This window comes from Dasypus novemcinctus, chromosome 5, assembly GCF_030445035.2.
Source record: "Dasypus novemcinctus isolate mDasNov1 chromosome 5, mDasNov1.1.hap2, whole genome shotgun sequence".
NCBI lineage: Eukaryota > Metazoa > Chordata > Mammalia > Cingulata > Dasypodidae > Dasypus > Dasypus novemcinctus.
In genome coordinates this window covers 110,249,814-110,271,984 of record NC_080677.1, presented here as the reverse complement: position 1 = coordinate 110,271,984, position 22,171 = coordinate 110,249,814, and the positions used below count along the sequence as shown (strand labels likewise).

General features: G+C 36.1%; 1 protein-coding gene across 4 annotated transcripts in view; it reads right to left on the bottom strand.

Annotated features, from left to right (window-relative positions):
- Positions 1 to 22,171, bottom strand: part of MKLN1 (muskelin 1) — a 453,286-nt gene that overhangs the window by 45,363 nt on the left and 385,752 nt on the right. For all 4 annotated transcript variants that reach the window (XM_058297366.1, XM_058297367.1, XM_058297368.2 and 1 more), the window contains 2 exons: positions 2,110 to 2,257; positions 925 to 1,039 (listed from right to left, as the gene is read on the bottom strand). In XM_058297366.1, the coding sequence (XP_058153349.1) occupies positions 925 to 1,039; positions 2,110 to 2,257 (263 nt within the window). The remainder of the gene's footprint in view (positions 1 to 924; positions 1,040 to 2,109; positions 2,258 to 22,171) is intronic.

Genomic DNA, 22,171 nt, shown 5'->3' with positions numbered 1-22,171 from the left:
AGGGAGACATAGTTAAAGAAACCACTCTAAACAATTAGTGACAATAGAACTTTAGAATGCAGGACTGTTTTCATTAGGCTGATGGAAAAGATATGTCATACATGCATAGGAGAAATAAAGATAAAAGAATTTCTTACACAAATGAGGAAATTTGAAATCTTTTTGTATTGTGAGACAACTAAACAAACGCTGAAATCTGTATATCTTTTATGTGGATATTCATACTGCAGAAATATAGGTCATCCTATGTATCTGATCTATACAGCTAAGAAGCAAACACTGAGCACCCTGAAAAGAGGAAAAGTGATAGGATTTACAGAGTAGGCAAAATTTTAGTATCTTAAGAAATTTTAGGAAGAAGTGATATTGAATGACTGCTATGTATTTTATATATTATTTTTTAAAAGTCACTTAAAAACAATCAGAAAAAGATGTAATTTTGGGGGAAGCAGACTTGGCTCAGTGGTTAGGGCGTCCGTCTACCACATGGGAAGTCCACGGTTCAAACCCTGGGCCTCCCTGACCTGTGGGGAGCTGGCCCATGTGCAGTGCTGATGCACGCAAGGAGTGCCGTGTCACGCAGGGGTGTTCCCCACGTAGGGGAGCCCCACGTACAAGGAGTGCGCCCCGTAAGGAGAGCCGCCGAGCGTGAAAGAAAATGCAGCCTGCCCAGGAATGGCGCTGCACATGCGGAGAGTTGACAACAAGATGATGCAACAAAAAGAAACACAGATTCCCGTGCCTCTGACAACAACAGAAGCGGACAAAGAAGAACACGCAGCAAATAGACACAGAAAACAGACAACTAGGACAGGGGTGGGGGGAGAGAAATAAATAAATTAAAAAAAAAAAAAAAAAGATGTAATTTTGGGTTCTTTTAGATTGTAGGTCATGAATGTTTACAGGTAAATGAATTCAGGATACCTTGTGTAACTCATCATATACAAGCTGATGGGCAAATCTTGGACATGGTTCTTCCTCCTGGAGACTTTTACTTGGATTATCTTTTGCAGCTTGATCATTCTTATAGACACAAGACCTGCAAGATATTGCTTTTAAGATATTCTACTCTAAAAAATTAGAAGCAAATTAATTGTATGTCTAATTATCAACAGAAAAAAATTATAAATTTGCTCATACCAAATCTTAAAATGCTAGTCACTTAAATAAAATATTAATTTCTTAGAACTGAGTTCTGAACTTTTTAATGACCCCCAAAAAGTTTACTTATGAACTTCCAAAAACTCACAAACAAAAAGGCTCAAATTAAAGGTTGAAAGAGATGGCATATTTTCTGTCTTTTCACAATAAAAGGACTCACAGTAAATTACTTTCATTTTGACTATAAATAAATGTCCTGTTTATAAAATAACAAATTCCTTAGTTGCTGAGAACCACCCTCTATTACCTAATGAAGGTGGTTCTCTGAAGTGTTTCTCTTGTGCAGAATTGTCACTTCTGCAGTAATAACAGTAAGAGTTTTATCCCCTGGGCCAGTGTTTTCCAAAGCAAAATGTGAAGCACCAGTTCTGTGAGATGTTCTGTGACAGAAGGGCCCTAGTTTGGAAATGCTAATATCCTCCCCTCACTGGAGATTCACCATACATATTGGCTTATTAAAAGCTCTGAGAAGGTCTACAATTAAAAGAATCTGTTTACCCTAACATTTCCCAAGTTGATGTGGCCACAAGATTACTTTTTCCAGTAACATTTATTGTTATCCTCTAGGATTGATGCTTCTTAGAACACACTTTGGGAAACACTGCTGTAGGCAAATATCTTTATTTTACAAAACTTAAGACCTGGGGGTGTTAAAACAAAAATATGTCTCAAGTCAAACATCCACTTGGTAGCAGAACCTACACTAAAACACAATCCTCTGGACTCCCAGGCTGGAAACCATCTTCCAATTGAACAGCTCAGACATAAAATCAATCCAATAAATGTCACTGTATACATAGGCACCATACTGACTTTTCTTCAATGTTGACTTTTAAATGTGCATCACAAGTTAACATAAGCTTCCCATTTCTCTCTCCTTTTGACAATAAACCAACAGCCTCAAATAAATGCTACATTCAGATTTCAGCAAAGACAAGCATTTCTTACCAACTATTCCTCACAATGTCATAAATCCAGAATGAGTTTCTGACATTCTCTTCTCTTTTTTCCTTGTCTTTGCTGAGTCCAGATAAAACATGTATTTCATTCAGTTCTGGATCAATGGTTGCTCTCTGTGTGAATCCAGTCATTGGAACTATAAATTGAAGGAGATAAAGAGGACAATATTCACATTCAAGACAGAACTGTACTTACTCTTTAAAAGATTAATTCATCTTTATTCTGTTCTACTTGTGTACTTCTGACTACATAACATTTTTATTAAACAATAAACAACTGTATATTCCCTTCTCCCTCCTTCAGACTGTAAGTTTCACAGGGGCAGAAATTGTTTTCTTCACTATTTTATTCTCAGCGCCTAAATCAATCCTGGCACATTATAGCTATTCAACCATTTGTGGAAAAATTAAATTAATGCTAATTACCAAAATGGAGCTAGAGAGAGGAAAGGGGTAGAAAGAGGCATGCAGTGTAATCATTTATATATTAAAGGGTAATGCTTTAATCAACTGATTTATTATGAGTCAGCTCTAATTTAATAGTAGAGAAAAAATATTCAAAGCTTGACCCGGAAAGCAAAAAAGTTGACAAAATGTGAAACACCAGTTTATTTAGTCAGGTTAGAGTAATTTAAAATATCTTGTCATGACATACAATGAAATGACATCATTTCCAAGAAAAAAAATTGGTGTCTAAAATGTCACTTTGTCTTCCTAATTGGTTTGAACGCCCCAGAGTTAATGATTTTTCTAAGAAATCCATTAAAAATTGGTGGTTACTCTGCATTATCTAGTAATGTGTGGAACACTGATATTAACAAATAGAAATTTTTCTCTTCTTATTTTGAAATGTTAGTTAAAATATGATATATATTTAAAAGAACACCTCATGGACTCAGATACTTAGCAACATATTTGCCATGGATCTAAGAAAACATTGTTTCAACACTTTCTTTTACACATGCCCCAAAATTTTAAACATAAGATTAGAAAAAAATATTTAAATCGATCTAGAATACAATGGTGACCTTGATGCTTCTTTATCCATTTTAACAGGGTCAAATAATTCAGTATTTTTTTTCTAGTTTAATTAAATTCAGACATCCTTTTACATTCCTACTCAAAATCTAAGACATTTTAGAAACTATTCAAACGGATTCCATACTAAATATATATATATAAAATAATATACAAACACATTTAAATGTATACATACATATATATAGCAACACATATTAATATTTGTTTTATATTTATATACAAATACATGGAACTAATCTAATGACTTAAACCCTTGTGCCAGTTTTTGGTGGTTAAGACTTATATTTTCTTAATAGAGTTTGGTAAACTTTCAAAACTAATATGCCAAGGTTTTGACTTCTGTTCTTTATATATTACTGGAAGATAAAACAGAAAAGGAATCCCTTTCATAAGTGAGAAGGTGGTGGTGGGAAGGGGCATCTGCCTACACTGTGATTCAAGGACTAAAATTCAGATTTCTCTGCCTAATTTACTGTCATATATATATATTTTAAAATTTCTCTCCCCTTCCCCCACCCTCCAGTTGTCTGCTTTCTGTGTCCATTTGCTGTTCTTCTGTGTCCGCTTGTATTCTTGTCAGTGGCATGGGGAATCTGTGTCTCTTTTTGCATCATCTTGCTGCATCAGCTCTCTGTGCATGCGGCGCCACTCCTGGGCAGGCTGCGCTTTTTTTTTGCACTGGGCAGCTCTCCTTATGGGGCATACTCCTTGCGTGTGGAGCTCCCCTACATGGGGGACACCCCTGTGTGGCAGGGCACTCTGCGCACATCAGCACTGTGCATGGGCCAGCTCATCACATGCATCAGGAGGCCCTGGGTTTGAACCCTGGACCTACCATGTGGTAGGTGGACACTCTATCCGTTGAGCCAAATCTGCTTCCCTGTATTTCTTCATCACATTTTGCCTTAGAACTAAGCCTTTGAATTAAGAATTTATTTACTTATTTATCCCCTCCCTCCCCCAGATGGTTCTCTCATCTGTCTCTCGTGTTTGCTTGCCTTCTCCAGGAGTCACCTGAAACCGAACCTGGGACCTCCCACATGAGAGGTGAGTGCCCAGCAGACTGACCCACATCTGCTCCCCATGGGCTGCAATGTCTGTTGTCTTGTGGCATCTGCTAGTGGCAGGGGCAGCGTCTGTTGATCTTCTTTTAGGAGGCACCAGGTCCTGAACCCAGGACCTCCCATATGGTAGGTGGGTGCCCAACTGGTTGAGTCACATCTACATCCCAAGAATTCTTTAATAAGGGTTAGCAAACTATGGCCTGGGTTTCCTATCTGAACATTTATAGAACATATTTATTGACTCCTACTCAATAATCTTCTTTGAAAATGCAAATATCAGGGACAACTTATGAATCAATAAACCATTTACTTTAAAACACCTAGACTGGAACCCACTGAGGTAATGGAAATTTTTGGGTGGAATGGCAATCAGTGGAGAGGGAAAGAAATTTTAAATTTTACAAAATGAGGGTATGAATGTATAGAATGGTGTGTCATCAAAAAGCAAAGATTAAAGGAGTATTGGATTGAAGGAGAGAATGAGATACAAAAATGTGGGAAAATGGCTAAGACCAAATTTTACATGCTTCATTTTACATATAGTTACATTTAGCTTAGATAGACCCAGCTTAGAAATAGAATAGAGAAATGACAAGGAACAGTGGGCAGATTCATAATACAGGAGGTAATCATGCCATGCTCATAAAATCTTTATTATAGGAATTACAATAATACATCATTTTTATTACAAGAACATATTAGAAATTTTACACATTTCTTTGATCTTTGATATTCAACAAGTCTTTTACTTTACCTAAAAGATAAGTTTTATTGGCACTATATATAAAATTGCTTTTAAACCATTTTGCTGACATAATAGTTACAAAGTTAAAACTAGGGATTATAAGAATTAGAGCATTTTAGACTTTTTACTCTAAAAATAAAAATGTAAACCTATGTTTGAGGATGCCCTAAAGTTCAGGGATTTAATTCAAACTTATGCTGAATGAATCTATGTTAAAGGCCTTTTGCCTAAATTTTGTAAATTGGACTTAAGCTTTCAACTCTACTCTATATACAGTAGATTGTACACTGGACTTACTTAAAACTCTACTCTACATACAGTAAAAATGCAAAAGACATTTCAAGAAAAAACAACCAAAAATAAAGTTTTCATATCTGCCTTCAAAAAAATATATAGATTTCTCAAAGAAACTTATTAAGGGCTCATTTCTGAATAACTATAAATTGTATTTTCTGCCATCTCTTTGACACTAGAAGAAAAAAAATGTAATTTTTCATCTTTTTTTGGTGAATGTTTTGTTCAGGTATTCATATATATGTGTGCATATATATAGGTTTCTCCTATTTTTAATGGAGATTTAATGCATTATTAAAGGAAATGAAAATGTAAAATACATCTATATGTGTGTGTGTGTGTGTGTATACACACACTGGTGGTTTGGAATTGTATGTATCCCAGAAAAACATGATCTTGAAGTAAATCCATTTCTGTGGGTGTGAACTCATTGTTAAGGAGAACCTTTTAATGACCCTACTTCAGTTAAAGTATGACCTTCCCAAATTAGAATGGGTTTTAATCCTAATACTGAAGTCCTTTATAAGAGAATGAAATTTACAGAGAGAAATGCCAAGGAAGCAAGAAGCTGAAATCAATGAAACCCAGAAGAGAAGGGAGAGACCAGCAGACACCACCATGTGATTTACCATGTGACATGCCAAGCAAGAGAGAACAAAGGATTACCAGCAGCCAGTCTCATAATGCCTGTCTTTGGGAAGAAGGCATTGCCTAGATTATGCCTTGATGTGGACATTTTCCAGGTCTCAAAACCATGAACAAATAAATTCCTACCGTTTAAGCTGAACTTTTTCATGGTATTTGCTTAAGCAGCCAGGGGCAGGGGATTAATTTTTCATCTTTTTCTTCATTTCTTTGTGTATGTGTGTGTGTGCATGTGAATGTTTTGTTCAAGAATTCATATATATGTATATGCATGCATGTAAGAATATGCAAATGTATACACATATATTTTTCATCTGTAATGGCAATTTAGTACATTCATAATAAAAAAATGAAAATGTAAAATATATCTATATGTGTGTGTTTATATATATATATACACACACATAAAGAACTACTGGGTAGCACTAGTAGACATTTAGAGCCTTGAATTTTATTACTAACAGAAGCTGCTTATGAAACCTAAAGACTGAAATTTTTGGTTTCAGACAGCAAACAAAACACCCCAAGATCCTGCTATCTAGAACAAAAACTTCCCTCTGGAAGCCAGGAGAAGCCCTGGAAATTCCTCCAAGGATTTTATCATTGGGGCCTCATAAGGAATTGATGGGTGGGGTAATTAATCAAAACAGCAAACAGCTGGAAACCCTTCCCTGCCATTAGCAAAGAGGTAGAATAAATAATGGTTCAAAAGGCAGGCACAGGGCCTAAGCTCGCTCTCCTACTCTCTGGTCTCTGGTCCCGTTCCTGCCCTCTGCACACTGCTCTCTATATTCTTCCTCTGCCATGTAGCCACACAAGTAAACCTGGGCATTTGAAATCTATAATGGGGAATTGGAGACTGTAAATCAGCCCTCTTTATCACTTTTCACTCCTGTCCTCTCTACCTGAAACCCCTGATCTGTTATTCTCTTCCATTTCTTGTCCCTCCCTGCCTGAAAAAATTACTGTCCTAACTCAAAAACAAAAACAAAAAACAAACAAACAAAAAACCTCAAGGGTATACATAGACAGTCCTTCTTTCCTATCACCCCACTAAATTGGCTGAAATGCTATTATAGCAGAAAGAAAAAAAAGAATAGCACTGGAAAAGAAGATTATGACAAGATAAGAAATTTTGAGGAATCTCTTGAAAGAAAGCAGTTGGGTTTATATTGACAGAGAAATCACAGCCAAGGAAAACAGAGCTCAATTCACCAGGGATAAAAGACAGAAAACTTTTTAATACAGCCATGAAATATAAAAAGCAGGCATAGACTGTGGGAACTCCTGAACTGCTTCTAGTAAACGTAAAATGAGAATATGCTGTCATAAAAAGAAACAATATTAAATACTAAAAAGTAAAACTATGACAAAAATATTAAACAATGGAATGAAAGCATAACAGATACAGTTAAAAGCAGAGTTTAGGATCCCAAGAGAAAACTGATGAATTTCTAGACCATGTAACAAAAAGAGAGAAATTATGAAAGAAAAGATAAGGGACACAGAGGATAACTCCATGAAAGTAATAAAATATGTCTGAAAATACCTGAAGGAGAGGAGAATGTGAAAAAAATAACTAAAGAAAATGTCCTTTAAATAAAGAACCAAGTATGTGTCCCACTTGAAAGAACACACTGGGTGACAAGCATGTCTAATTAAAAAGTCAACAGGGGAAGCAGATTTGGCTCAATGGATAGAGCGTCCACCCACCACACGGGAGGTCCAGGGTTTAAACCCCGGGCCTCCTGGCCCATGTGGTGAGCTGGCCCATGTGCAGTGCTGATGCGCACAAGGAGTGCCATGCCAAGCAGGGGTGTCCCCCACATAGGGGAGCCCCACATGTAAGGAGTGCAGCCTGCAAGGAGAGCCGCCCCGCATGAAAAAAGTGCAGCCTGCCCAGGAGTGGCACTACACACACACAGAGCTGACGCAGCAAGATGATGCAACACAGAGTCAGATTCCTGGTGCCTCTGACAAGAATGCAAGCGGGCACAGAAGAATACATAGCGAATGGACACAGAAAGCAGACAAGGGGGGGGTGGGGAAGGGGAGAGAAAAAAAAAGCTACACACATCCTAGTGAAACTTTCAAAACACTAGGAGAAAAACCCTAAAAACTTCCAGAAAAGAAAAAAGCAGGTTATTGCAGATAGAGTAATAAGAATCAAACTGACACTTTTTAATGAATGACGATGAATGCTAAAATATAACAGAGCAATGAGTTTATAAAATTCTGAGAAAAAAAGAAACATGTAACTACTATTTTATTTCCAGTTAAACCAGCAATTATAAGAATGAGGGTAAAATAAATGTATTTGTATTAAAATAAATGTAATTGTATATGAATAAACTATTTGTTGGAGACAGTCTAACAACAACAAGGAAAGGAACCCAAGAAGGAGAATTACATTGGATAGAAGAAGCAATGGCACTGATACATGACAAAAGAAGATGAATGAAGCCAGAAAGAAAGATCCATTAGACTTTGAGGCTGGGATAAGACATTTGGAATGAAAAAGCTTTAATAATATAGACTATTTTCTTACCTATGGGTCTAATCACAATACCTGATTCTATATGGTGTTCCATTCCCTCTCCCTAGTGGTCCTAGTGTCTTTTTTTTTTCCCCAGGCAACAAATTTTCCCAAGATAATCTGATCAGCAGTCATTGCATACTTGCACTATATCTCCTCGATTTTTCTTTGACTCCTGCTTCCAAAAGGGTTTCCAGGGTAGGTATTTATATGGCAAACTTTCTAGGACAAATATGCCTAAAAATACTGCTATTTCACTCTCATATTTGAATGAAAGTTGGGAGGACAAAAATTATCTTGATTCAAAGTTGTTCTCATTGGGTAGTTTAATACTGCTTTCCTTCATTCAGTAATGCTGTCAAGCTGCCTCATATCTATTTTTTATTCTTTTGCAGGTGATCTGCCTTTAAAAAAATTTTTTTTAAACAATTTTACTGGTGCATATTAATAAAGCGTAAATCCATCCAAAGTATATAATCAATGGTATTTAGTATAATCACATAGTTGTGCATTAATCACTTCAATCAGTTTTAAAGCATTTTCATTATTCTAATAATAAAAAACAAAACTCAACATCTCTTAATCTGTTTCTCCTGCCATACATAGCTGCTATTCTGTTCTCATCTCTCTAGTTTATTTGTATTTATATTTCATAAAAAGTCATATATTTTACCTGATGTTTCACTATGTTATAGTGTCCCGTGTTATTAATGCACTTTTTAGCTTTCCTTCTACTAACATACATGACCTTAGATTTACCCTTTCTACCACTGTCATACCAATGTAATAGCTCTGCTAGTTCCAAACACAATTGCGTGCTTTCACCATTTCTAGTCAAACAACTTTTTCACCACTTTTGCACAGATTAACCCTCAGTTTTCCATTCTCTAACCGCATTCTATTTTGTGGTGACCTTTTTTGTAATTATTAACTTCATGAGTTTACACAATATTTTATTTCATAATAGTACAAACCATACGATACTTGTCCTTTTGTGTTCGGTTTGCTTCCCTCAATTTAATGACCTCCAGGTTCATCCAATGTGTCATATGCTTCACAACTTTATTTCTTCTTAGAGCTGCATAATATTCATCATGTGTATACACCATGATTTGTTTACTCATTCATCAGTTGATGGTCACCTGGGCTGTTTCCAACTTTTGGCAATTGTGAACAATGCCACTGTGAACATTGGTGTGCAGATGTCTGTCTGTGTCACTGCTCTCAGTTCTTCTTAGTATACACCTAGTACTATGATACTGCCGGGTAACATGGCAAGTCTATATTCAATTTCCTGAGGAACTGCCCAATAGTCCTCCACAGTGGCTGTACTATTTTATTAATACATTCCCACCAACAGTGAGTTCCTATCTCTTCACATCCCCTCCATCACTTGCAGTTCACTATCTTTTTAATAGTGGCCATTCTGATAGGTAAGAAATGATTTTGCATTGTAGTTTGATTTGTAGTACCCTAATTGCTGGTGATGTTGAACATTTTTTCATGTGTATTTTTGCCATTTGTATTTCTTCTTTGGACAACTGTCTTTTCAAGTTTTTTGCCCATTTTTAATTCTGGTAGTTTGTCATTTTATTGTTGAACAGTATGATCTCTTTATATATCATGGATATTAAACCCTTGTCAGATATGTGATTGCCAAATATTTTCTCTCATTGAGTTAGCTGCCTTCTTCCCCTTTTGACGAAGTCCTTTGAGATACAAAAGTGTTTAATTTTGAGGAGGTCCCATTTATCTCTTTTTTCCTTTTGTTGCTCCTGCTTTGGCTATAAGGCTTAAGAAACTACTGCCTACCACAAGGTCTTGAAAATGTTTTCAAACATTTTCTTCTAGGAGTCTTGTGGTTGTCACTTTTACATTTAGGTCCTTGATCAATTCTGAGTTAACTTTTGTGTAAGATGTGAGAAAGGGGTCCTCATGGATCCTTCTCTAGGGTAGACAATATGTTGGGTCACAAGACAAGACAATAAATTTTAAAAGATAGAAATTATACAAAACACTTTCTCTGATCAAAACAGAATGAAACTGGAAGCCAAGAGTGCATAGAAAAAGACAATCCATAAATATATGAAGATTAAACAACACACTCTTAAATAATTAGTGAGTCATAGAAGAAATTACAAGAAAATTCAGCAATTATCTTGAGACAAATGAAAATGAGAAAACAACATTTCAAAATCTAGGGACACCACAAAGGCAGTACTGAAAGGCAAATTTATAGCCCTCAGTGCTCATGTTAAAAAGAAAGAGTTAAAATGAAGATTTAATTGGCACACCTGGAAGAACCAGAAAAAGAACAGCAAATTAATCCCAAAGCAAGCTGGGTAATCTGCTTTTTCTCTCTGAAACCTTTGAGAATTTTCTGTCTTTGATATCATTAATTTTATGAATTTCCCTTTTCTGTCCTATTTGGTACTAGAGAAAATCCTTTCATTTATTTATTTTTGAATTCTGGAAAATTTACCTCCATTACTTCTTCAATTATTTTACCTTCTGAAATTTTTATTTCTCTCCTTCTAGAAGTCCTAAGATTTTTGGCACTTGTGTAACTATGCTCCATAGCCCCTGGCTTTATCTTTCTTTTTCTTCCTGGAAGGGTATTTTATTACAAATTTCCAACTGACTAATTCACTCATATCCATCCTATTTACAGCACTTGTTGCATTCTTCATTAAAAATATTTTTTCTTATTGTAACTGAGAGTTAAGAATTAACAAATTGTGACTACTAAATCATTATATAGACGCTTTTTTAAACTTTTCAATATATTGTACAATAGTCAAAACATAATACCTGAAACTCCCTGAACTAGTCCCAGTCCTTGTTTATACTTAGAATTGTGATGGTTATTCTAGCCTAGTCTCAACCCTTGTTTATAGTTGCTATTATAATGGAAGTTTTCCTGATATAAGGAGAAGCTACAGAAAATTTATAGTCAAATAGGACTGCCTATCTGTAGGTTGGTTGAAATCTCCTTTTAAGTTTATAATAATAAGGACCAAGTTAAAGAAGACTGCTACTTCCAAAAGTAAGCAGCACTTGAGGATCCGTATCTTAAAAGAAGCAAGCATTCCTTGGGGTTCCAATGAACCAAGGTCAACCAGGATGAGACAATAATAGGAGCCCCTCAAGGGATGGAAGAAATTTTTTTTCAGTTAGGTCAGTAAAAATAATTTATTGGGAAATGGCGGAAAAGAACAGAGCTTGCTGAGAAATGGGAGATAAGGACAGAAATTTGCACTGAGATTTGGTGTGGGTTTGTTGTTGTTTTTAGAAATTCTTAAGAAACAATGAATCAACCAATGTGCACACTGCAAGGAAGGACATTGGAAATGGGATTGTCCTAGCAGTCTGTGGCAATCTGAAATTATTTTATGAATTCCAAAAAGAGAAATATTATGTTTGTAAACGAATCTATTTCTCTGGGTATGATACTCTTTGACTGCATTAAATTCAGATGAGGGGACTTTGATTAGATTACTTGATAATCAATCAAAAAGGAAGAAAATTGAAACAATCAGAGAGACTCACTAGGACAGACAGGAAAAGGAAGCCACCATACTTGATCCTGCCATATGAGAGAGGTTTCACCTAGAGCTGAGCTGCAAAGAGGGAAGCAACTGAGGCTCAAGCAACTGAGGCCCAGAGAGAGAGAGAGAGACAATGCCTAGTAAGACAAGCCCTATGCCAGGCTTGCCTATAGCTGCAAAAAGGCAGAGACCTCAACAGAGATGTATGGCCATCTTTGCCACATGACAGCTGACTTTAGTAAGAAAGCATCTCAGATGGTACCTCAGTTTGGACTTTTCAGAGCCTTGGAACTGTAAGTTTTTAATCTCAAATAAATATCCTTTATAAAAACCAACATATTTCTGGTACTTTGCATGGGCAGCCTTTTGGCAAACTAAAACACTGTCCCCAGGGATAAAGCCCAAGGAAAGCCAAGCCACAACCAACAGAGTCCTGGAATAGAAGGGGCTCAGGGGCTCTACTAAAAGAAATATCACTTCTCTCAATCTCCCACCAGGACCCTCAGGTAACAAGATTAAATAAAAAACCTTGGCACATATTAAGATAGCGTCATTGCTAGTCATACCAGAAAAGAGTGAAAAACTTTAGTTCAAATTAGTAAGTTTTATATTTCTGTTTTTATTGTATGTCTTTTTATATTTTGTCTGTTCAATGTATATTTTTATATCTCTGAATGATAATACCAAATTAACAAACAAAATTCTTAAAAGAGCTCTATTTAAATTGCTTTAAAAATTAAGTAAGTCCTTATATATATATATACACAAATTAGTGCTCTTGGGGTTCCAGAAGTTAGGAAAGCTGAGCTTCTAGGCTCATTTAAACTTATAAGCCAGAATACTTAGACCTCCACCAATTAGTTTGTAAACTGATAAAATTTACACCAGCATAGCTAGTGAAGGTCATGCCAAAATCTAGACAGAAAAAATTATTTAGGAAAAAAAAAAAATTAAAAGAAAAAAATCCCCCCCCACCTAAAACAGCAGCCAAATTAGCCCCGATAAGCATACTAGGCACAAGGGTTCAGGATGTTAAAGACTGCAATTGCTGTAAACAACCTGGACATTAAAAAGAAAATGGGCATCTTTCCCTTTTGGCCAAGACTAAACGATCAGAAAGATGTGGGAATACAGGGGAGAGAAAGTAGTTCAGTGGTTGAGTGCCTGCTTCCCATGTACGAGGTCTTGGGTTCAATCTCTGGTACCTCCTAAAAAAAAAGAGGGGGGAGGAGTGGGTGGTGAGGGTTTAGAGTTCTTTCTACTGGATCTGGAGTTTGGGGTGATGGGCACAAGGGAAGTACTGGAGAAAAAGTTATGTTCTGCATGGTTTATCCTGTGTGGTAGATTCCTTGACTGCTATACAGCTGAGGGAATTCCCCAATTCACAATTAGTTTTTTAAGTAATATCTTTGCAATGGTTGCAGCAGAAGATATCATTATTAAAAGCTTTATAGCCTTGGGATGGGGGCAATTAAATAAAATCTAATTGCAAAATTTAGTAAGTAAAGGAAAATGTCCTTGAAAGCTATAGAAAGATTTTCCTAGATTATGCTTTAGACAAATTAAACAATTGTAATTTATTCTCCAGAGCCTGTCAGTATGATTTTGAGGTTGTTTGTAATTTTAGGATATTATGGAAAAAATCACATTTTTAACCACCTATGGAGGAAGAAGAAAAGAAATTTCTTGTACAAACTATAACTGTTTCAATTTTATTCTGCTTGGGTATGTTCTCCCTACGTTTACACAGGTACTAATAAATTAAGCTAGCATTATGTTTATCAGATCTTTAAGATAATGACAAATTTTCATTGCTTTGAATGGAATTAACTTATTAGTCTGACAAATTTTACTGTGCTTTGTAGAACATATGAATGCATTTGAAAGACCTTTCAGGAACTTAAAATATACAGGTATATAAACTGTGTAGGATATGCTATGTTAAAGAAAGAGTTGTAGTTTTATCCTAAGGTAACATGGCTGTTTTCACAGAACGAAAGGTAGGAAGATGTAGGACAAGACCTACATCTGGATGTAGAAACTTGTAGAGGGTTTGTGGAAGTGACTTTTGTTTGCTGGAGTCAATGCTGACTAAAATTTGATAAGACTGTTTATAATATTTTTAAGAGCTTTCATATCAAACTGTATATTCATACAAAACTGGGTTTTTTTCCTGTTAAAATAATGAAATTTCTTAGATTATTGGTCTGCTCTCAATGAAAGGTTATAAAAAATTTTCTTGGGAAGCAGCTTTGGCTCAACGGATAGAGCATCTGCCTACCACATGGGAGGTCCAGGGTTCAAATTCCAGGCCTCCTGACCGGTGTGGTGAGCTGGCCCACATGCAGTGCTGAGGCACGCAAGGAGTGCCCTGCCACGCAGGGGTGTCCCCACATAGCAGAGCCCCATGTGCAAGGAGTGCGCCCTGTAAGGAGAGCCGCCCAGCGTGAAAAAGGTGCAGCCTGCCCAGGAGTGGCACCACACACACAAAGAGCTGACGCAGCAAGATGACACAACAGAAAGACATAGATTCACAGTGCTGCGGACAAGAATGCAGATGGACACAGAAGAACAGACAGCGAATGGACACAGAGAGCAGACAACTGGTGGGGGGAAGGGGGCACAGGGAAGGGGAGAGAAATAAAAAATAAAGCTTTAAAAAAAAGCTTTCTTAATCAAATCTGATTATTCTGTCTGGAAGACAAAGATTCTATCAGAATAATATTCACAGTTATTTATGTTGCTCACTCTTAAAGGAACTAGGTCTTTTCCTTAGAATCACATTAAACAGGGAGCCAAACAGTTTCACAGTGACCCATTTTCCTTTTTAAACTTGATGTTCAAACCTGACAACTTGACATTTTGCCTTTCCAAAATAAAAACCTGAAGTATATATTTTTATTTCAAACTGTTGCAAAGGATCTGTTCTTTCATCTTGTAAAAGTGAGTTGCTAAAAAGAACTAGGTTAATATATTATGAGTTGCATGGAAAGTGTTTGTGAATTGTTACAAAAATTAAAGGGGATTTTCTAACCTTTTATTGGTGGAATTTGTATTCATGAAATGTTATTCATCTAAGTATTTAGAGAACGTTTAAATTTTTAAAGACTTGACAATATTCTCACTGTCCATGTTATGTCCTGATACTGATCTGCATGATGTTAGCCAACAGTACGGTATTGATGGTCATAATTTTAATTTTTCTTAGAAGTTACATGTCTTGGAAACAAATTTCCTTGTTAGTTACACTGGTCTGCTCTAATCATTGTCTAAAAGTGCATGCAGTCAAGTACTGGTCAGAACTTCAATAAAAAGGGACTTTAAAAGAGAAGATGCGGGAAGCAGATGTGGCTCAGGCGACTGAGCTCCTGCCTAGGACATGGGAGGTCCATGGTTCAATTCCCAGTGCTTCCTAAAGAAGACAGCAAGCTGGTGTGACAGGCAGGTACAGCAAACCGATATAACAAGATGATGCAACGAGAGACACAAGAAGAAAAATATAATGAGAGACACAACAAAGCTGGTAGCAGAGGTTCCCAGTGCCTCCTAAAGAAAACAAGCAAGACAGCGACCTGACACGATGGGCAGGTGCGGGAAGCTGACACAACAAGATGACGCAATGAGAAACACAAGAAAAAGCATAATGAGACACAACAGAGCAGGGAATGGAGATGGCTCAAGCAATTAAGCACCTCCTTCCCACATCAGAGGTCCCAGGTTCAGTTCACAATGCCTCATAGAGACAGGACATAGCAAGTGCAAACCAAGAGGGGTTGGGGAGAAATAAGTAAATAAATAAATCTTTATTTTTAAAAAATAAAAGAGAAGACACAAGGAAATTATGTTCTTCCTGTTAATTAACATAACCCTGGTAAAAATATAAGGAAAAATCAAACAAAACTTCTGATCTGGTGTGTAGTGATAATCACAATATAAATTAACTGCCAAGTGTTTTTTATTTCTAAAAATAGCCTAGATTGTAAGCTCGTGCAACAGTCATATTTATTCCTGGGTTTTGTTATTTCAAAATTCTAATATACTTTGTTTTTTTGTGTTAACCTAGGAGCTCCCTGGAACTGTAGGTGTCTCTACGACACCTGAGACTCAGAGCTAAGGTTTAATTGCTCCCTACAACAATTGCTAAAGAAGCTAAAGAAATGATCACACTTCAATTAAAGGGTGAATGGAGCTGATCTAGTTAAAGACTAAGGTGAATAAAAATACAAGGTAAAAAGTAATATTATACATATTTTAAAATTTTAATTTCTAAGGGGGACCAAAAAGGAGAAATTAATTCTGTCAAAAAAAATTAATACCCTGATGCATTTCAGAGTATTTTGGCATAAAATGAAAAGGTATTTGCAAGGTCCCTTGAGGGGCTGAGAAAACAAAACACTGAACTATTAAATTCCCCACCTGGGGGATTCCTGCAATTATTATTATTTTTAAAGAATTATTTAATTTATTCCCCACCCCCTTGCCACTTGCTTGCTGTCTGCTCTCTGTGTCCACTTGCTGTGCATTCTTCTGTGTCTGCTTGTCTTCCTTTGTTGCATCATCTTGCTGTGCCAGCTCCCCACAGCTCTCTATGGGCACAGGCTGTCAGCTTTCCACAGGCACGGGCCAGCTTGCCTTCACAAGGAGGCCCTGGGATGGGAACCCAGGGCCTCCCATATGGTAGATGGGAGCCCAATCAAATGAGCTACATCCGCTTTCCCCTGCTATTATTTTAAAAGTGGGGGCTCTCAATTTACGGAAACTGTAATCAAGAAACTTTTCCAAGGCCTAAATCTAAAACCTACTACTTTTTGAGAAACATAAATTATCCCCATTTAAACTTATAACAGGGAAACCTGTGAAAATAAACTCTGAAATACATGAGCCCTGCCTACTAAAAGGAAATAACGTCAATAACTCAAGCCCTCAGTCTTGAGGCCAGCACTGTTAGAGCTGGAAAACCTTAACTCAGAGTCTCAGGTGTCATTCAGATACCTAGAGCTACTAAGTTAACACAAAGAGCAAAGCATCTCAGAATTTAGAAATAACAATTAAAGCTCAAGAATAATATGACTGCTGCACGAGCTTACAATCTAGGCCCTAAATAAGCAATGAGGAAACTTATTTTTGTAATGGCAAAACTAAGCCTAATTTTAATTAATGCTTAGGAGTCACCCCTTGCAAAACCCCTTTGTTGCTCAGATGTGGCCTCTGTCTAAGCCAAACTCTGCAAATAAACTCACTAAACATGGGGCATGCCTCCCAGGGGTGAGCCCTGCCCTGCTACCATGGGATTACATCAAAAGAGAGAAAACAAATAAATAAAACAAAGTTTCAATGGCTAAGCAATTTCAAATAGAGTTAAGAGGTCATTCTGGAGGTTACTCTTAAGTAAGTTTCAACCAGATATTGCAAACTGCCACAGTACTCAAAGCCCCAAGCAATAGTGTGCCTGAAAATACTAAGGAAAACTCCAGCTCTTTCTAAGAATCTATAAAAAAATTATTTCCTCAGTGTAACATAGTTTTACTCCTTTTACTTGAACCTATAATTTTCAGTTTACTTAAGTTTATTTTTCAGAATTTAAAGCCTCTGGATTGTAAGCCCTGAAACCCAGAGGTACCAGTCTCTTCAAGAATGACAACGTTTCATTCTCTACCCCATAATGTTGATGCCCCTTTTAAGCATGAAGAAGTTAGAATGATCTTCACCCAGATGGATCCCTTCAAGATTGAGGAAATGAACAAAACAAGAGTGAGGGGCTGTAACCAAGAGTTAAGAATGAATAAATAATAAGATTATTGAGTCATTATACAGATGCTTTTTAAACTTTCTAGTATATTGTACAAGAGCCAAAAGTTAATACCTACAATTACTGAAACCCTATGAACTAGTTCCAGCCCATGTTTATACTTACTATTGTAATGGTAACCACTCTACCTTCCCTTGTTTGATTTCATAAAAGCCGTAAACTCCTTCGACTTGAGGATACAGATTTTTTTAGGTCAAGAGGACATCTGAGCTGCTGTTTTGCACTAAGAAATAAACTTCCCTCTTTCAAACCCTGGTATCTCAGGAATTGGTTATTTGAGGGCATTGGGCAGGGAAACTCCACTTCTGCTTGGTAAAATAATCTAATTATTTCCATTTGGTTATTTTATTTATGATTTCTACATCTTGTTTCTTATTACTAACATTGTTTATCAAACATGCTCATTTTAAATTCTTGGTTCATCTACTTAAAAAGTTCTGCTTTATTCATACATGTTTTTTAGTTTATTGATTTCTTTTGAGATAGTTGTAGTCCTCAGCTATCTAGTTATTTTGCCCTGTGAAGTCATGTTTTTCAGCATATCAGCTATTCTTTTTGGTAATATACACTGACAGGAAAGGCATCAGTACCAGTGAGTTTAAGGAAAGTGGAGAGTAGTAAACTCTAGGCACAAAGAGCTAGCTTATTATTTCCATTTATTACCATCACCTATAAAATGATTTCATACCTTTAAACCCTTTGAGGGAAAGAAAAGGCAGTATCTCTGTCTGAAGGGGAAGATGGTAAAAAATTATTTACTGAGAGCAGATGGTCAGTCCACATCTGTTTTCATCAAGTCAGAACTTCAATAAGGTTTCTGTGCTGTCACCATAGGATGTTGCCCTTGGATTCTGGCACTGGAAGTACAGACTAAGGCTTTAGTTTCTATTGTGAAGGGACAAAAATTAACTCAAGGTAATTGGGGGGGAGATACAAAAGCAGACTTTCAAAATGTTTTAAATATCTAACCTTTCAATGACATCTCAAGCTGTCCTCTCTGCCTTAGATTGCAGCCACCAACCTGTCACAGATACTCATGCTCAAGGCGGTCCTTCAAGCTCACTTAAAGAGTTCCTGGAATCCAGCTGCTGCTTGTTTTTATTTCTTCAGGGTTGACTTTGGGGAAGGGTGTTAGTGTGCTACCACAGAAGTACTTTCTATTTTATAGTCTTCTATATTGTTTGAAAATAAAAACCGGTTTCAATAAAAATAGCAGTATTAAAAGACAAAAAGACCTAAAGGTCAAAACCAAGAAAAAAAACACTTTTATTCTAATATGTCACAACTATTAATACAGTCTTCTGTATTAATTTTCTTCCTAGAATGAAAACAAGGCAATCTTTTCATTTTAATAGTTTCTAATGATAGGAGACTTGCAACATATAAAATTTTTAAAGTGTTTGGATTTAAATGCCAAAAAGCTTGACTGAATGCCAGGAATTTTAAACCAGTCTTTGTAAACTGACTCACAAAGACAAACACACCAATAATTGAACATATTTTAAAAGACATTTGTCTGAGGAAACAGTAAGAATTATATCACAATCATCAATGTCAACTTATTTTTACAGAACTTTTCCAAGAAACTATAATAACAAACCTTTATTCCCCTATTTCTTCTTTAGCATTTTAAAAAACTTAAAATAGAACAGATAAAGCGGAAGTAAAAAAAAAAAAAAGAAAGAAACGATTTTATCTGACAATGTAAATCACATTTTTTCTTTCCTCTTTCCTTGGTTTGCCTAATAGTCAAATGGGGGAAGATAACCAGAATTTCTACTATAAGGAAACTCTATGGGGGGACAAAAAGGTAAATATTTTTGAAGTCCTTTCAATTCCCTAGGAAAATACATTATTACATTAATTCATGAACTAATTTCAACTCTAATTTTTCTTCATGGTCCAAGGCATATATTCGTTATTAATTAAGGCACAGGAAAAACAATTTAAGAACCATCACAGAAATATAAAAATTTAATTAGAAACAGCTTTCCACACATTCTCTATATGTTAGGGTATTTTTGGCTCAAAGTAATAGAAAACCTAACAGTGGACTAATTAGCTCCTAAAACAAAATTTTGCAAATAGTACAGGATTGTTTCAGTAGGTAAACCAAATCATGGTGCTAGGATAGTATTTCTGAAATTTTCTTGACCTTCCCTTTATTTTTTAAAGTTGCCAGTACCGGCTCTAAGCATTCACATCTTCTTATAAAAGCATTCATAACGGAGAAGGAAAGTACTCTTTCAGCATCCTTCTATTTTCATTAGAGAGGACATTTTCTCAAATGCTCCCCAGCAGACTTTCTCTTAAGTTTTATTGACCCAGAACCGTGTAATATGGGAGGAAGGGAAAGTGAAAAAATCTGGCAAAGGATAACAATTATTAAGACTAATCATGGGAAGCGGACTTGGCCAATGGAAAGGGCGTCTGCCTACCACGTGGGAGGTCCGCGGTTCAAACCCCGGGCCTCCTTGACCCGTGTGGAGCTGGCCCATGCGCAGTGCTGATGCACACAAGGAGTGCCCTGCTACGCAGGGGTGTCCCTGCATAGGGGAGCCCCAAACACAAGGAGTGTGCCCCATAAGGAGAGCTGCCCAGTGCTAAGAAAGTGCAGCCTGCCCAAGAATGGCACTGCACACACGGAGAGCTGACACAACAAGATGATGCAACAAAAAGAAACACAGATTCCCAGTGCCAAGGATAAGGATAGAAGTGGTCACAGAAGGACACACAGTGAATGGACAAAGAGAGCAGACAACCGGGCGGGGGAGGGGAGAGAAATAAAAATTTTTTTTTAAAAACTTTAAATTAAAAAAAAAGACTAATCATGATTCATCCTCGGGGACTGGGAAATGAGCCATTAAACAAAATTAGGGTTTGATTAAAAAAAGGAAAGGCCAATGGCTGTTGGGGTGGCAACCAATAGTGTCTGCCATATTACTTTCTTATAAATTTTAAATGTTGGATGGGACCAAATTAAGGTTCAGAAGTAACTCCAGTTTAGAACTTCTATTATTTTACCTGAACCTGGGTTTCTACCACTCATTAGTTATTTCCTGTAAAGCTGTGCCTAGGATTTGAAATATTGATCTATCTCAGTTGTATTAAAGCTACAAGTAATTAATCTCATTGACTGGCTCAACCATAATTTATTAAACTTGTTATGTACTTGTGGCCAATTAAAGTTTTTTCTACTATTTTTTTGTTCTTGCCAACAATCCTACAATATATACCTATGTAGAGGTAATTTTTGTGCACCTATACAAGTATGTGAGTAGGATAAATTCCTAAAAAAAATGCTGAGTCAGAATACATATATTTTATATTTTAATAAATAATGGTAAAGTGCTTTAAAAAAAACTGCACCAGTTTACTTTTCATCCAGAGTGTATGAGGAATGACCAAGATCACAATATTCAGTCATCTTTTAATTTACATTTTAAAAATTGTATGAGCTGAGCATTTTTCCTTAAGACCATTTACTGGATTTTCTTTGAACTAACTACTCACGTCATCATGTACTACTGGACTACTATCCTCTTTCCACTGGATTTATAAGAGCCTTTTGTTTCTAGTATGATACTAGTAGATAAACCTAAACTTTGTCTCTCTTAGGTGTTTCATCATGTAATTATTTAATTAACTTAATCATTTACTTTTAAAATTTGCATAAATCAAATTTAATCTATTTTTTTTTTTACCAAATCTGGGTTTTGTACCATGTTTAGAAAGATCCACCAATGTGAGATTAAAAAAAAAAACTACAATTTTATTTCTTAAGTACTTTGATATAAAGGCAAGTAGGGGCCCAGGTTCCCCTGCTCCCCTCTACCCCCCTCAATTCTTAAGCCCTGTCTCCATGTTATTTATTGTATAACCCATTTTACCCATGACTGGAAATATGCTAAATTACCAACTTAACAATATACTAAATTCCCACATGTATTTGGGGATAGTTTTATACTATCTATTCCAATCCATTCCATTAATCTATAGCTTTATAAATACTTGGTAGAGCTGGTACTACTTTATTACCTTTCATTTTCAAAATTTCCTTTACTGTTCTTGCATATTTGTTTTATAGGTGAACTTCAATTCATATTTACTACCAAATGACATAAATTATTTTTAAAATATTAAATACTTTCATAAGCTTGTAACTAATAAAAACACTCCTGGGAGGGCAGAGTGGGGGAAATTATGGAAAGTTATTATTACCAATAATGGGGAGAGAAAAAAAGGACATTAATTTTTTTTTATTAATGGCACAGCAAATTTTATAAAGATGCTAAATAGAAAGCAATGAAGCCCAGTTACATGGAAAATAATCAGGACCATTTCCTAGTTCAGTAATTCATCTATGTTA